Consider the following 13,126-nt stretch of genomic DNA (forward strand, 5'->3'; position numbering starts at 1 on the left):
GATTTATTAAGAAGAAGAATTACCCATTTTATTCATTTTGATGGAATTGTGAAATTGCGTGAATCTTAAAATTATTTTTTTGCTTGTAGGAGCATTAAGATTTTCCTGACAATTAAAACACATTGTTCTTCTAAATTCTTATTACCATTACTTTGATGTGAAAAAAATCTTTAAAATGTAAAGCATTTAAATACTATGGTAGTATTTGTTGAACTGCCTGTATGCTGTTTTAAAAACATTTTACAGTATTTCTTCTAATGGATGAAAATCACAATTTAGAATAATGACTATTACAAAATAAAATTCAAAAGTAAAACGCACGTACGCATTACAGTAATGAGAATTGGGGGGGGGGGGGGGGGTAGGAACGTGCTTAATTTTCATGAAAATGACAGAATGCAAAAAATCATAATAGTCCTATGCTATATATATATATATACACACACACATACACAGTTGTGCTCAAAAGTTTGCATACCCTGGCAGAAATTGTGAAATTTTGGCATTGATTTTGAAAAAGTCTTTTATTTAAGGATAGTGATCGGCCATTTATTATAGTTGTTTGGCTCCTTTTTAAATTATAATGGTAACAGAAATCACCCAAATGGCCCTGATCAAAAGTTTACATACCCTTGAATGTTTGGCCTTGTTACAGACACACAAGGTGACACACACAGGTTTAAATGGCAATTAAAGGTTAATTTCCCATGCCTGTGGCTTTTTAAATTGCAATTAGTGTCTGTGTATATATATATAGTCAATGAGTTTATTAGCTCTCACGTGGATGCACTGAGCAGGCTAGATACTGAGCCATGGGGAGCAGAAAAGAACTGTCAAAAGACCTGCGTAACAAGGTAATGGAACTTTATAAAGATGGAAAAGGATATAAAAAGATATCCAAAGCCTTGAAAATGCCAATCAGTACTGTTCAATCACTAATTAAGAAGTGGAAAATTCGGGGATCTCTTGATACCAAGCCAAGGTCAGGTAGACCAAGAAAGATTTCAGCCACAACTGCCAGAAGAATTGTTTGGGATACAAAGAAAAACCCACAGGTAACCTCAGGAGAAATACAGGCTGCTCTGGAAACAGACGGTGTGGTTGTTTCAAGGAGCACAATTCGACGATACTTGAACAAAAATGAGCTGCATGGTCGAGTTGCCAGAAAGAAGCCAATGCCACAAAAAAGTCCGGTTACAATATGCCCGACAACACCTTGACACGCCTCACAGCTTCTGGCACACTGTAATTTGGAGTGACATGACCAAAATAGAGCTTTATGGTCACAACCATAAGTGCTATGTTTGGAGAGGGGTCAACAAGGCCTATAGTGAAAAGAATACCATCCCCACTGTGAAGCATGGTGGTGGCTCACTGATGTTTTGGGGGTGTGTGAGCTCTACAGGCACGGGGAATCTTGTGAAAATTGATGACAGTGGTTCTCAACTGGTTTTGCTTCGGGACCCAGATTTTACATTGGAAGTCAAGTGGCGACCCACCATAGTAAAAACGTAACCTGTATTTAATGTATCCTTGGTCGCATTTCCTCTTATCTTGCATAGTTTTGATCATGGTTTTCAAGTATAAGGACATGCATCAAGTGGCATTATTTTTGTTGTTGATTAAGTTTTCTCTCCCCCCTTTTAAAAACCGAAGAGCATATTTATTTAAAGGCTATTAGCCCATTATTATCCCATTTGTTTCCTAATTTCAAACAACATTCAAACAGAACATACATATTACACAGGAGAAAAGGCTCCTCATTACCATGGTTAGGTCAGTGTTGCTAGTCTTAAATAATAGCAATAATAATAAATTATAATACTGATGAAAAAAATATAAGCCGGAACACATTTTGAAACTTTAACTACAACTGCCACTGTTGATATAAAAATGAGGTCTAATAGGTTTACCAATAGATTATTTAATATGAAACTATAAAAAAAATTCAAAATAGAACAGTTTATTTTACTAATGTAAAATCATGAAACTTGTAAAGGTGATGATGTGTAATAATGTCAGAGAGCAGAGCAGATCATCAGCACGAGCTGGTACCGTTACACTTGCGTGAAAGCTTTAATCGCACAACAAAAATATCGCAGTGCAGATGAGAAGCCTTTAACTGAATGCGAGATTATCATTAAATCTCTTCATTAAACATTATATTATCATTAAATAAACTCTATCACTTAGGCGGCCACCGAAAAATCTTCAATAGGAGAACCATGGCATTGTTCTTTCCCTGCTGTCTGCGACGCAGTCGAGAAACAATGTTCTAGAAGTTTCTATGGATATTGTGTGCAAGCTTTTTATTTCCTTGGATTTGAGTTTTTGAGCCTACGCCCAAAGCAATGTGGAAAGAAGCTATTCAGTGTTTGGCACGCATGTTTCTGCTGTTTTTTTGCATACTACTTTGTTTTGATTTTTCCCATGAAATGTGACCTAGACATGTTTTTATGTCAGGCCTAAAAACAGAAATGATTCACTTTGTTCATCAAAGCTGCAGTGATATTCCACCATGAATTCTTCTATGACAAGCTTTAAACCAGCCTTAATGATTGTGAAATGCTAAATGTCAGCTGAAGCCTTCAGAGTAACATATAGCTCAACAGCATTCATTATGAGTGCATAATATCTTCGTCCAAAGTTATTGAGCATGACGTGCTTATAGTCTAATTACACCTTATCTTCTCTCTTTAAACAAAAGTATGATGGTTTGAATGTGATTGTGCTTGTGTTGGAAACTAATGGGTAGATTGAAATATTTTTGGTAATGATTGTCATTTGGCAGTCTTCAGCTGTCAGTGAGGATGTTCTGATGTGAGATGTTTCCCTGGGTTAAGGGCAAGGCATCTCTCTTCACATTGGTAAAGTTATCTCATTGGCCTCTGGCTCTCCTCACAGCGATGTTCTGTATGTGCTGCCACAGCAGCGACGGGTCTGACACGTTATGCCTGATGAGAGATTCCAAACCTTCTGCCTGATCCAGACTATGCCAGTAATCCTGCGGCCACATCTGGAGCCAGCTGACAACAAACAAACACAAATATATTATGCAATCTCACTCTAATGCAAGTCTTGCTTAAATTGAACTTGAAATGTGACATTTCTGAAACAGAATATTAAGTGGGAAATAATGTAGCAGGGACCTGATTTTATCTACTGGCATTTGATTGGATGGTGAAAAGTGGATGTGGAGATGTCATTAGTGGTGTTTGCCAGTACTATTGCTCATATTTGGGCTAGTGATTTGATCCTGCTGATGCAAAGGTATTATCAACTACACACATGATAATATATGAAAACTGCTGCACTTACCTATCACTGGGTTCAATGCTTTCCATAGGTCCGCATCCAGGGCTGGGCAGCGAGCATCCCATGTGTGAGTTGTCGGCCATCTTTGATTGGGGGAGCGGATTCTGTTTAGGGTTCCTCTTTTATGCTTTCACTGCTGCGAGACGCTCGTTCTCTTGATCGCATACGAAACACTCAAACCCATTCAGATAGTTGGGTTTACTCATATCATTAACACCCCATTCTCTACTCTCCAACCCCTCCAAAAGATACAGGTTGGTGATCTTGTTGGGTGTTTTGTACTCCAGTACTTTGTGTCGTCCTCATTCAGAGTCTTTATGAACCTGGCCAGCTCTCGTGGGGAGGGGAAATTGTCTATGAGAATGGCGGAGTGGTTGTTTGGCAGCCAGTCAGCCACTGAGGGCGAGCCCCTGAATATGGGCACACAGCCCTGGTGCATGGGCCTCCAGAGCTTCTCAGTCATGTAGTCCAGGCCCAGGCCGTTCTCCAGGGCGAGACGGAACTTGTAGCGGGTGACAAAGCTCATGAAGCGTCTGTCCTCACCTGTGGCTGTGCTTGTGTCCTCCAGTTGCTCCGGCAGGGGTTTGTTGTTAAGACACTTCCCATACGAGTCAATCTGAAGAGGGGGAAATAATTAGGACTCAAATTAAAATGCAAAGTAGACTGTGGTGTGAGTCAGTGCAACATTCGCCATCACAATGTTTGAGTGGTTGCTAAGTCATTGCTAGTTTGTTGTGGATGTTTGCTAGGCAGTTGTTAGGGTGCTCTGGTGGAGGCTAGGTGGTAACTAGGAAGTTCTGGGTGGTTTCTAAATGGTAACAAGGGTGTTCTGAGTGGTTGCTAGGCAGTTGTTAGGGTGCTCTGGTGGGTGTCAGGTGGTTGCTGGTGTGTTCTGGTGAGTGAGTTGTTGCTAGGTGTTTACTAGGGTGTTCTGGGTGGTTTTATGCCATTGCTAAAGTGTTTTGGGTGGTTGCTAGGTTGTTGCTAGGCAGTTGCTATGCTGTTCAGGTGGTTGCTAAGCGGTGACTAGGGTGTTCTGGGTGATTGCTAGGCAGTCGTTTGGGTGTTCTGGGTGGTTGCTGGGCAGTTGTTAGGGTGCTCTGGTGGGTACTAGGTGGTAACTAGGGTGTTCTGGGTGGTTGCTAGGCAGTTGTTAGGGTGCTCTTGTGGGTGCCAGGCAGTTGCTAGTGTGTTCTGGGTGGTTGCTAGGTCATTGCTAAAATGTTGTGGGTGGTTGCTATGCAGTTGTTAGGGTGCTCTAGAGGTTGCTAGGATGTTCTGGTGGATTAGTTGTTGCTAGGTGGTTACTAGGGTGTTCTGGGTGATCTTTAGGTCATTGCAAGACTGTTTTGGGTGGTTGCTGGGCAGTTGAGAGGGTGTACAGATGGTTGCTCGGCAGTTGCTATGCTGTTTGGGTGGTTTCTAAGCAGTGGCTAGGCAGTTGCTAGGGTGTTTTGGGTGGTTTCAAGGCAGTTTATAGGTTGCTAGATGGTAACTAGGGTGTTCCTTGGCTTAGAAGACACCACTTACTGATAAACTCTACATTGGGTCAATGTCCTCTTGTCATTCAGTTAGCATTTCAGAATTTCTTACTGGTCAATTTAAAGATATTCAATAATGTATGAAAACATTTTACTTTGATACATTGAGATCATAATTTAAAGGTAAAGTGTGTAATTTTTTCGATGTTTAAATACTTTCTCTTAGAGCTAACTATAAGTAAGCGATTGGTAGGTTTATTTCCCCAAAAAGTTTAAACACTGTGACTCTATAAAAAATTGCTCTGTTTGTTTGAGCATTCTGACCAGCCAAACACAGCAACAATCACTCAAACAATTACATGTTTTTGGGGCAGGACTATACGTTTTTACAACCAACAGAAGACAGGGGCAGAAAAACTGTTTTAAAAATGTTATTTGTGCAATTCCTTGTGCAACTTGCCTTGCCAATTCCAAGATCTCTACAGATTTACCTCTATATATTTCATCAGCTCTTGAACATAACGGTCTCGGTCTGATGGCACATCGCAGTGGGACTGCATGTAAAGCACCGGTGCCAGACCAGCCCTTCTCCAGCGGTTCTTATCCTGCAGAGAGACTGGGGTCGGCGTTATAAGATAATCCAGCGTGGGCAGCCATTGCGGGGTTAACAGATAGTCTGACTCTCTCCTGAATGTTGCCGTGTAGTTAAATAGCCTGATGCCAACACTATGAGAAAGGAGATAGTTATTCATGGGCACTCTTCATGGAAAAGTGCCCAGGCTTGATGCGGCATACGTGGCAGGGGAGCTTCATACGCCCTGAAGTCCGTGCCGTAGAAGATGATGGAGGCCGTTCAGCGATACAGCTGGACTTTACGGTTGCTAGTGACCATGCAGGAGGTGCGGGCACAGTCCACACGCTTTGTGTCTCCCGGGAAGTGTGGGAACAGATTGGCACTCCACCACAGGAGGATGGGCAGCTCTTTGTTGTGGTGAGGGTCATTGTATCCAGAGCCGTGGTAGGTGCTCACAGTGGCAAACTGCATGTCAGTGAAGGCACTCTGAGGCTGGTAAACACCACTGTCCCTTGTGTCCACTGGCCCCTGGCATCGACAGGATGCTGTGACCACAACAACATGCCACAGACAGAGCACCATAGTAGACCTGAGAACAATCTGAGAAAAAAAGGGCAGTGGAATCAAATGACTTTAATCTGTAAACTATTGTAATGTAGCTGAAGAATATTGAAGTATTCATAGTGGGCCGTGACTTTTAACAAGGCCAAGAACAAGAGAAGAATAAGGGTAAAATCTAAACTCTCTTTAGGACATTTTAGGTATTTGGTGCAATACAAAGACTTAACCTTAGCAAGTAGTCTTCCTATACAGTATTTTTGGCATCATAGACTAGGCATCAGAGTCTCAAAAACTAGTAAGTAGTCTACATACAGTAGACACCATTTTTGGGGATCATAGTCTCAAAACCTGGCTAGCTAGCTACCTACCATGACAGCATTTTGGTCATCAAAGAGAGCATTTTTCAGCATCATTGTCTCCAAACACAGTGTGTTGCCTACCTGCTGCTCAATACGTTTTGAGACAGAGCCAAAGGAAAGTCTAGATACACATAATTCCTGCAACATGATAAAAGACGTGATCAGCTTGATCTGGCCGCATAATTTCTTACCCTTGTCAGAAAAGACGCATGTTACGTTCGTTTTCCCTAAGGTTTTCCTCACTAGTGTCCCAAAGGAACAATCCGAATCACAGGATGCTGCTGTGGCATGTGTGTTTTTCCTGCTTTGAGGGATGCCAGTATGCTGATCATTACTGCCACCACGACCTCTGGATGAGAGGATTAATACAACAGATGTAGAGAACCAAACAATTAAGAAATGACTTTACTGAGGTCGATTCGTGGAGAATATTAAATGTTTCCTACCTTAAATTTTCCTACCTTAAATGCACAAATGTATTCCTACCTACACAAAGGTATTATTTACATTAAAAGTTTAAAAAAAGACTCTCTCTCTCTCTCTCTCTCTCTCTCAGATTCAGTGAGCTTTATTGATACAGTATAAAAATGCAAAATTAAAAATTACATTACGTGTGTATAGAATAAAAATTAAAATGTTCATGTTAATTATTGACATTGTTGTACAATAGAATATTGTTTTCAGGAGGTTGGTATTCCTTAAATGTTTATTTTTTATTTTTATTTAAGTGATCGTCAATCTACATCAATGTAGATTGTATTAAAAAATCATGCATGAAACTCAAAAATCATATCTAAAAATAACAAATATTTATGTGTATTTTTAATTATTAACAACAATATTACTCAACAATTTCTGGATCAGTAATAAATACAAAAAGACAAAAACACAATTATCAGGACAAATCAACACATCAGTAACTAACAGATTCGGCTAAGGAAGAATTATACAAAAAAGGCAGTAAAAAAAAAAAAAAAAAAATATATATATATATATATTTTTTTTTTACTGCCTTTTTTGTATAATTCTTCCTTAGCCGAAAAAAAATAAAATAAAAGAAAATAATATATATATACACTATATTGCCAAAAGTATTCGCTCATCTGCCTTTAGACACATATGAACTTAAGTGACATCCCATTCTTAATCCATAGGGTTTAATATGACGTCGGCCCACCCTTTGCAGCTATAACAGCTTCAAGTCTTCTGGGAAGGCTTTCCACAAGGTTTAGGAGTGTGTTTATGGGAATTTTTGACCATTCTTCCAGAAGCACATTTGTGAGGTCAGACATTGATGTTGGACGAGAAGGCCTGGCTCGCAGTCTTCGCTCTAATTCATCCCAAAGGTGCTATATCGGATTGAGGTCAGGACTCTGTGCAGGCCAGTCAAGTTCTTCCACACCAAACTCGCTCATCCATGTCTTTATGTACCTTGCTTTGTGCACTGGTGCGCAGTCATGTTGGAACAGGAAGGGGCCATCCCCAAACTGTTACCACAAAGTTGGGAGCATGGAATTGTCCAAAATCTGTTGGTATGCTGAAGCATTCAGAGTTCCTTTCACTGGAACTAAGGGGCCAAGCCCAGCTCCTGAAAAACAACCCCACACCATAATCCCCCCTCCACCAAACTTCACAGTTGGCACAATGCAGTCAGACAAGTACCGTTCTCCTGGCAACCGCCAAACCCAGACTCATCCATCAGATTGCCAGATGGAGAAGCGTGATTCGTCACTCCAGAGAACGCATCTCCACTGCTCTAGAGTCCAGTGTCGGCGTGCTTTACACCACTGCATCCGACACTTTGCATTGCACTTGGTGATGTATGGCTTGGATGCAGCTGCTCGGCCATGGAAACCCATTCCATGAAGCTCTCTATGCACTGTTCTTGAGCTAATCTGAAGGCCACATGAACTTTGGAGGTCTGTAGCGATTGACTCTGCAGAAAGTTGGCGACCTCTGCGCACTATGCGCCTCAGCATATTCTGTCATTTTACGTGGCCTACCACTTCGTGGCTGAGTTGCTGTCATTCTCAATTGCTTCCACTTTGTTATAATACCACTGACAGTTGACTGTGGAATATTTAGTAGCGAGGAAATTTCACGACTGGACTTGTTGCACAGGTGGCATCCTATCACAGTACCACGCTGGAATTCACTGAGCTCCTGAGAGCGTCCCATTCTTTCACAATTGTTTGTAGAAGCAGTCTGCATGCCTAGGTGCTTCATTTTATACATCTGTGGCCATGGAAGTGATTGGAACACCTGAATTCAATTATTTGGATGGGTGAGCGAATACTTTTGGCAATATAGTGTATATATATATATATATATATATATATATTATTATATTATTATTATTATTATTTTTTTTTTTTAATATACAGGTGCATCTCAATAAATTAGAATGTCGTGGAAAAGTTCATTTATTTCAGTAATTCAACTCAAATTGTGAAACTCGTGTATTAAATAAATTCAATGCACACAGACTGAAGTAGTTTAAGTCTTTGGTTCTTTTAATTATGATGATTTTGGCTCACATTTAACAAAAACCCACCAATTCACTATCTCAAAAAATTAGAATATAGTGACATGCCAATCAGCTAATCAACTCAAAACACCTGCAAAGGTTTCCTGAGCCTTCAAAATGGTCTCTCAGTTTGGTTCACTAGGCTACACAATCATGGGGAAGACTGCTGATCTGACAGTTGTCCAGAAGACAATCATTGACACCCTTCACAAGGAGGGTAAGCCACAAACATTCATTGCCAAAGAAGCTGGCTGTTCACAGAGTGCTGTATCCAAGCATGTTAACAGAAAGTTGAGTGGAAGGAAAAAGTGTGGAAGAAAAAGATGCACAACCAACCAAGAGAACCGCAGCCTTATGATTGTCAAGCAAAATCGATTCAAGAATTTGGGTGAACTTCACAAGGAATGGACTGAGGCTGGGGTCAAGGCATCAAGAGCCACCACACACAGACATGTCAAGGAATTTGGCTACAGTTGTCGTATTCCTCTTGTTAAGCCACTCCTGAACCACAGACAACGTCAGAGGCGTCTTACCTGGGCTAAGGAGAAGAAGAACTGGACTGTTGCCCAGTGGTCCAAAGTCCTCTTTTCAGATGAGAGCAAGTTTTGTATTTCATTTGGAAACCAAGGTCCTAGAGTCTGGAGGAAGGGTGGAGAAGCTCATAACCCAAGTTGCTTGAAGTCCAGTGTTACATTTCCACAGTCTGTGATGATTTGGGGTGCAATGTCATCTGCTGGTGTTGGTCCATTGTGTTCTTTGAAAACTAAAGTCACTGCACCCGTTTACCAAGAACGTTTGGAGCACTTCATGCTTCCTTCTGCTGACCAGCTTTTTAAAGATGCTGATTTCATTTTCCAGCAGGATTTGGCACCTGCCCACACTGCCAAAAGCACCAAAAGTTGGTTAAATGACCATGGTGTTGGTGTGCTTGACTGGCCAGCAAACTCACCAGACCTGAACCCCATAGAGAATCTATGGGGTATTGTCAAGAGGAAAATGAGAAACAAGAGACCAAAAAATGCAGATGAGCTGAAGGCCACTGTCAAAGAAACCTGTGCTTCCATACCACCTCAGCAGTGCCACAAACTGATCACCGCCATGCCACGCCGAATTGAGGCAGTAATTAAAGCAAAAGGAGCCCCTACCAAGTATTGAGTACATATACAGTAAATGAACATACTTTCCAGAAGGCCAACAATTAACTAAAAATGTTTTTTTTATTGGTCTTATGATGTATTCTAATTTTTTGAGATAGTGAATTGGTGGGTTTTTGTTAAATGTGAGCCAAAATCATCACAATTAAAAGAACCAAAGACTTAAACTACTTCAGTCTGTGTGCATTGAATTTATTTAATACACGAGTTTCACAATTTGAGTTGAATTACTGAAATAAATTAACTTTTCCATGACATTCTAATTTATTGAGATGCACCTGTATGTGTACTCCTGTCCCACTGGAATGACCGGATGCCCTGTAGTCATCTCTCCTTTGGGCACTGAGGCACGCACACGCACACACGGACGCACGCGCGTGAAATCTCAACAGCAGCAGCAGCAACACTGCGCGCGGTGCAGTATGAGGTAATTCACAGATAATTTTTGCACGATTGATCTAATTTCAGTCCAAAGTTATTTTAAAGCCTTTAACAGCGTCTCATGTCAACGTTGTCTAGTTGCAAACATGTATACCAGTGCTGTAGATTATTTAATAAAACCTACGCTAGTCTTGGAGCTAACGCAGATTTAGAATGTTTTAATGAATTATGATGCCAAATGCATTTTTAAAATGCCAGTAATAGTTATTCCTCATAGTATTTGTTATGTTTGAGCATTGACGCAGAATAATAAAGATAGACGTTGGCTTGAACACTAGTATGCTAAAAACACAGTTGTCATGCACGTGTGCGCATGCGCAGAGAGCAATCATCTGTTTCCTGTTCACTGTAATATTGATTGAACATTACAGTAAAACTATTCGGATGCATGATGTATTTACTGTATCTTATAGTATGCTACACTGTAAAGCTTTGCACCTTTTAAAAATGAGCACTTTTATAAATATTAACATGGCATATAAAAGCTACTCGTGAGAATCTGTACATTATTTCACTACAGTTCTAGTACAATATTCCATTCTGTACAGTATTACAGTAAAATAGTTACTGTGGTTGTTTGTCATATGGTCATCAAATAGAGATATATTTTGAAAGCTCACTACACTATTCGAAGGAGGTCCCATATTGTGATTTCACATATTTATTATGGTTTTACAGTAGCTATAATTTGTTACCATTTATATATATATATATATATATATATATATATATATATATATATATATATATATATATATATATATATAATGTAATTTATATAAGGGTTGTGTTTTGTTAAATTGTCATTGGTTTTTGGGTGAATTAGGTTAACGGACTAGCTGTAACAGACAAGCACATTTGCTTACATGGTCAAATTAAAGAGGAAATCAGATGACAGTTCTGTGTTTAGCCAATCCATGTGCTCTCTGAGAGGGTGTTGTCCTGGCCAAAGTCTACGGGTCAGACACTAGAGCAGCTGACCCAAACCAGATAAACCACTATCTGCTTCACACTGTTTTGAAAGGTTTAGACACTAGTATTTCATCATAGATCATCAACTATATCACACATTACCTGCAGTTGTTTTATGTGTTTATCTAACTTGACAAATCATTCTTGTATTCTTTGTTCTGTGTGCTTTTCTCATTCAAATAGTGTGCATACTTGTATCTGTGTGTGTTTTGTCAGGTTACACTGAGCACTTGTGATATCGGAGGCCGTTATGAGTGGGAAGAGCCTCTTACTAAAGGTCATTCTCCTGGGAGATGGCGGCGTGGGGAAAAGCTCCCTCATGAACCGCTACGTGACCGACCGTTTCGACTCGCAGTCGTTCCACACCATCGGCGTGGAATTCCTCAACCGCGACCTCGAAATTGACGGTCGACTTGTCACCCTCCAGATCTGGGACACTGCGGGCCAGGAACGCTTCAAGAGCCTGCGTACACCCTTCTACCGTGGCGCAGACTGCTGCCTGCTCACGTTTGCCGTGGATGACCTGCAGAGCTTCCAAAACCTAGGCTGCTGGAAGAAGGAGTTCATGTATTACTCAGACATACGAGACCCGGAGCGCTTTCCCTTCGTGGTGCTCGGAAACAAGGTGGACAAGGAAGAACGCGAAGTTGGTGAGGACGAAGCCAGGGCTTGGTGCGAGGAAAACGGCTGCTGCCCATACTTTGAGACCAGCGCAAAGGACGACACCAACGTGGCGGCCGCTTTTGAGGCAGCTGTTCAGGAAGTTCTAGCCGGGGAGGACCCGATTGATCAAACCCTGCTGAGTAGCACCATTGATCTCCATGGAAACCGCAAAGTGGCTCGTTCTTCTTGCTGTTGAGGTGCCTCCAAATTGGTCCTGGCCTTGTGGCTTCATAGCTAGGAACTTACAATCTCTTGCTGGTATGCTTGAGGGCTGTCTGTGCGGTACAGGCACAATTGTAGTCAGATGTGTCTCTTTGACAAATTGGCTACATGCGTAACAGAATAATGGTCCTATGTAACAGTAAAGGTATTTTATAAATATTTATGTCTCCACAGTCTGGCACAAACAACATATTCCATGCTGATTTCTCTGCCAAAGGCTTGTCTGCTTGTGAAGTTGTGCTTTTATAATATTATTTAATGATGGCTTCATGTCCTGGAGATCACCACCGGCTCTGATCTCCAAGAGCGCACACAGTGCTGATCTAGCCTCTCTCGCAGCATTTTACTTTTTAATTGTTTTATGGTATCGCGGTACACCTTTTTGTCCGATATTCCAATTTACTGTACATAACCCAAGACTGGCGTATTACAGAGCCCCTTACAGGACAGGAAGGATATTTATTTTCTGAAATAGTTTTGCATTCCATCGCAATTATTTTGGGTTCCCTTGCAGTAGTTTTATCAGTCCTTTACAAAAAGTAACTATAGTTTACTACATTAACCATATTTATTATATTTATAGTAAAACCATAGGAAAACAAATACTATGGTAATAAAAGTCATAATCATTCTGCCAAAAAAAAAAAACATGTAGTAACATGGTTACTACAGTTTTACTATAGTGAAATATATATATATATATATATATATATATATATATATATCATTATTATTTTTTTATTTGTAGGAACAATGGTTTTAGAAACCATGGTACCACTGATTAACCATGGTGTTACTATAGTAAAAAAATGTTTTTTTTTTTTTTTTTTGGCAGAATGATTATAATTTCGATTGCC

The 13,126-nt window shown here is 40.4% G+C and overlaps 1 protein-coding gene and 1 pseudogene across 1 annotated transcript; one reads left to right on the top strand and one right to left on the bottom strand.

Annotated features, from left to right (window-relative positions):
* Positions 1-2,878: 2,878 nt before the first annotated feature.
* On the bottom strand, positions 2,879-6,409 carry LOC127417557 (alpha-(1,3)-fucosyltransferase 11-like; annotated as a pseudogene).
* Positions 6,410-10,333: 3,924 nt separating this feature from the next.
* On the top strand, positions 10,334-12,820 carry rab9b (RAB9B, member RAS oncogene family). Its single transcript, XM_051657561.1, has 2 exons — positions 10,334-10,398; positions 11,601-12,820. Exon 2 carries the CDS (start codon positions 11,635-11,637, stop codon positions 12,241-12,243), a length of 609 nt encoding a protein of 202 aa, XP_051513521.1. The 5' UTR covers positions 10,334-10,398; positions 11,601-11,634; the 3' UTR covers positions 12,244-12,820.
* The last annotated feature ends 306 nt before the right edge of the window (positions 12,821-13,126 follow it).

This window comes from Myxocyprinus asiaticus, chromosome 27, assembly GCF_019703515.2.
Source record: "Myxocyprinus asiaticus isolate MX2 ecotype Aquarium Trade chromosome 27, UBuf_Myxa_2, whole genome shotgun sequence".
Taxonomy (NCBI): domain Eukaryota; kingdom Metazoa; phylum Chordata; class Actinopteri; order Cypriniformes; family Catostomidae; genus Myxocyprinus; species Myxocyprinus asiaticus.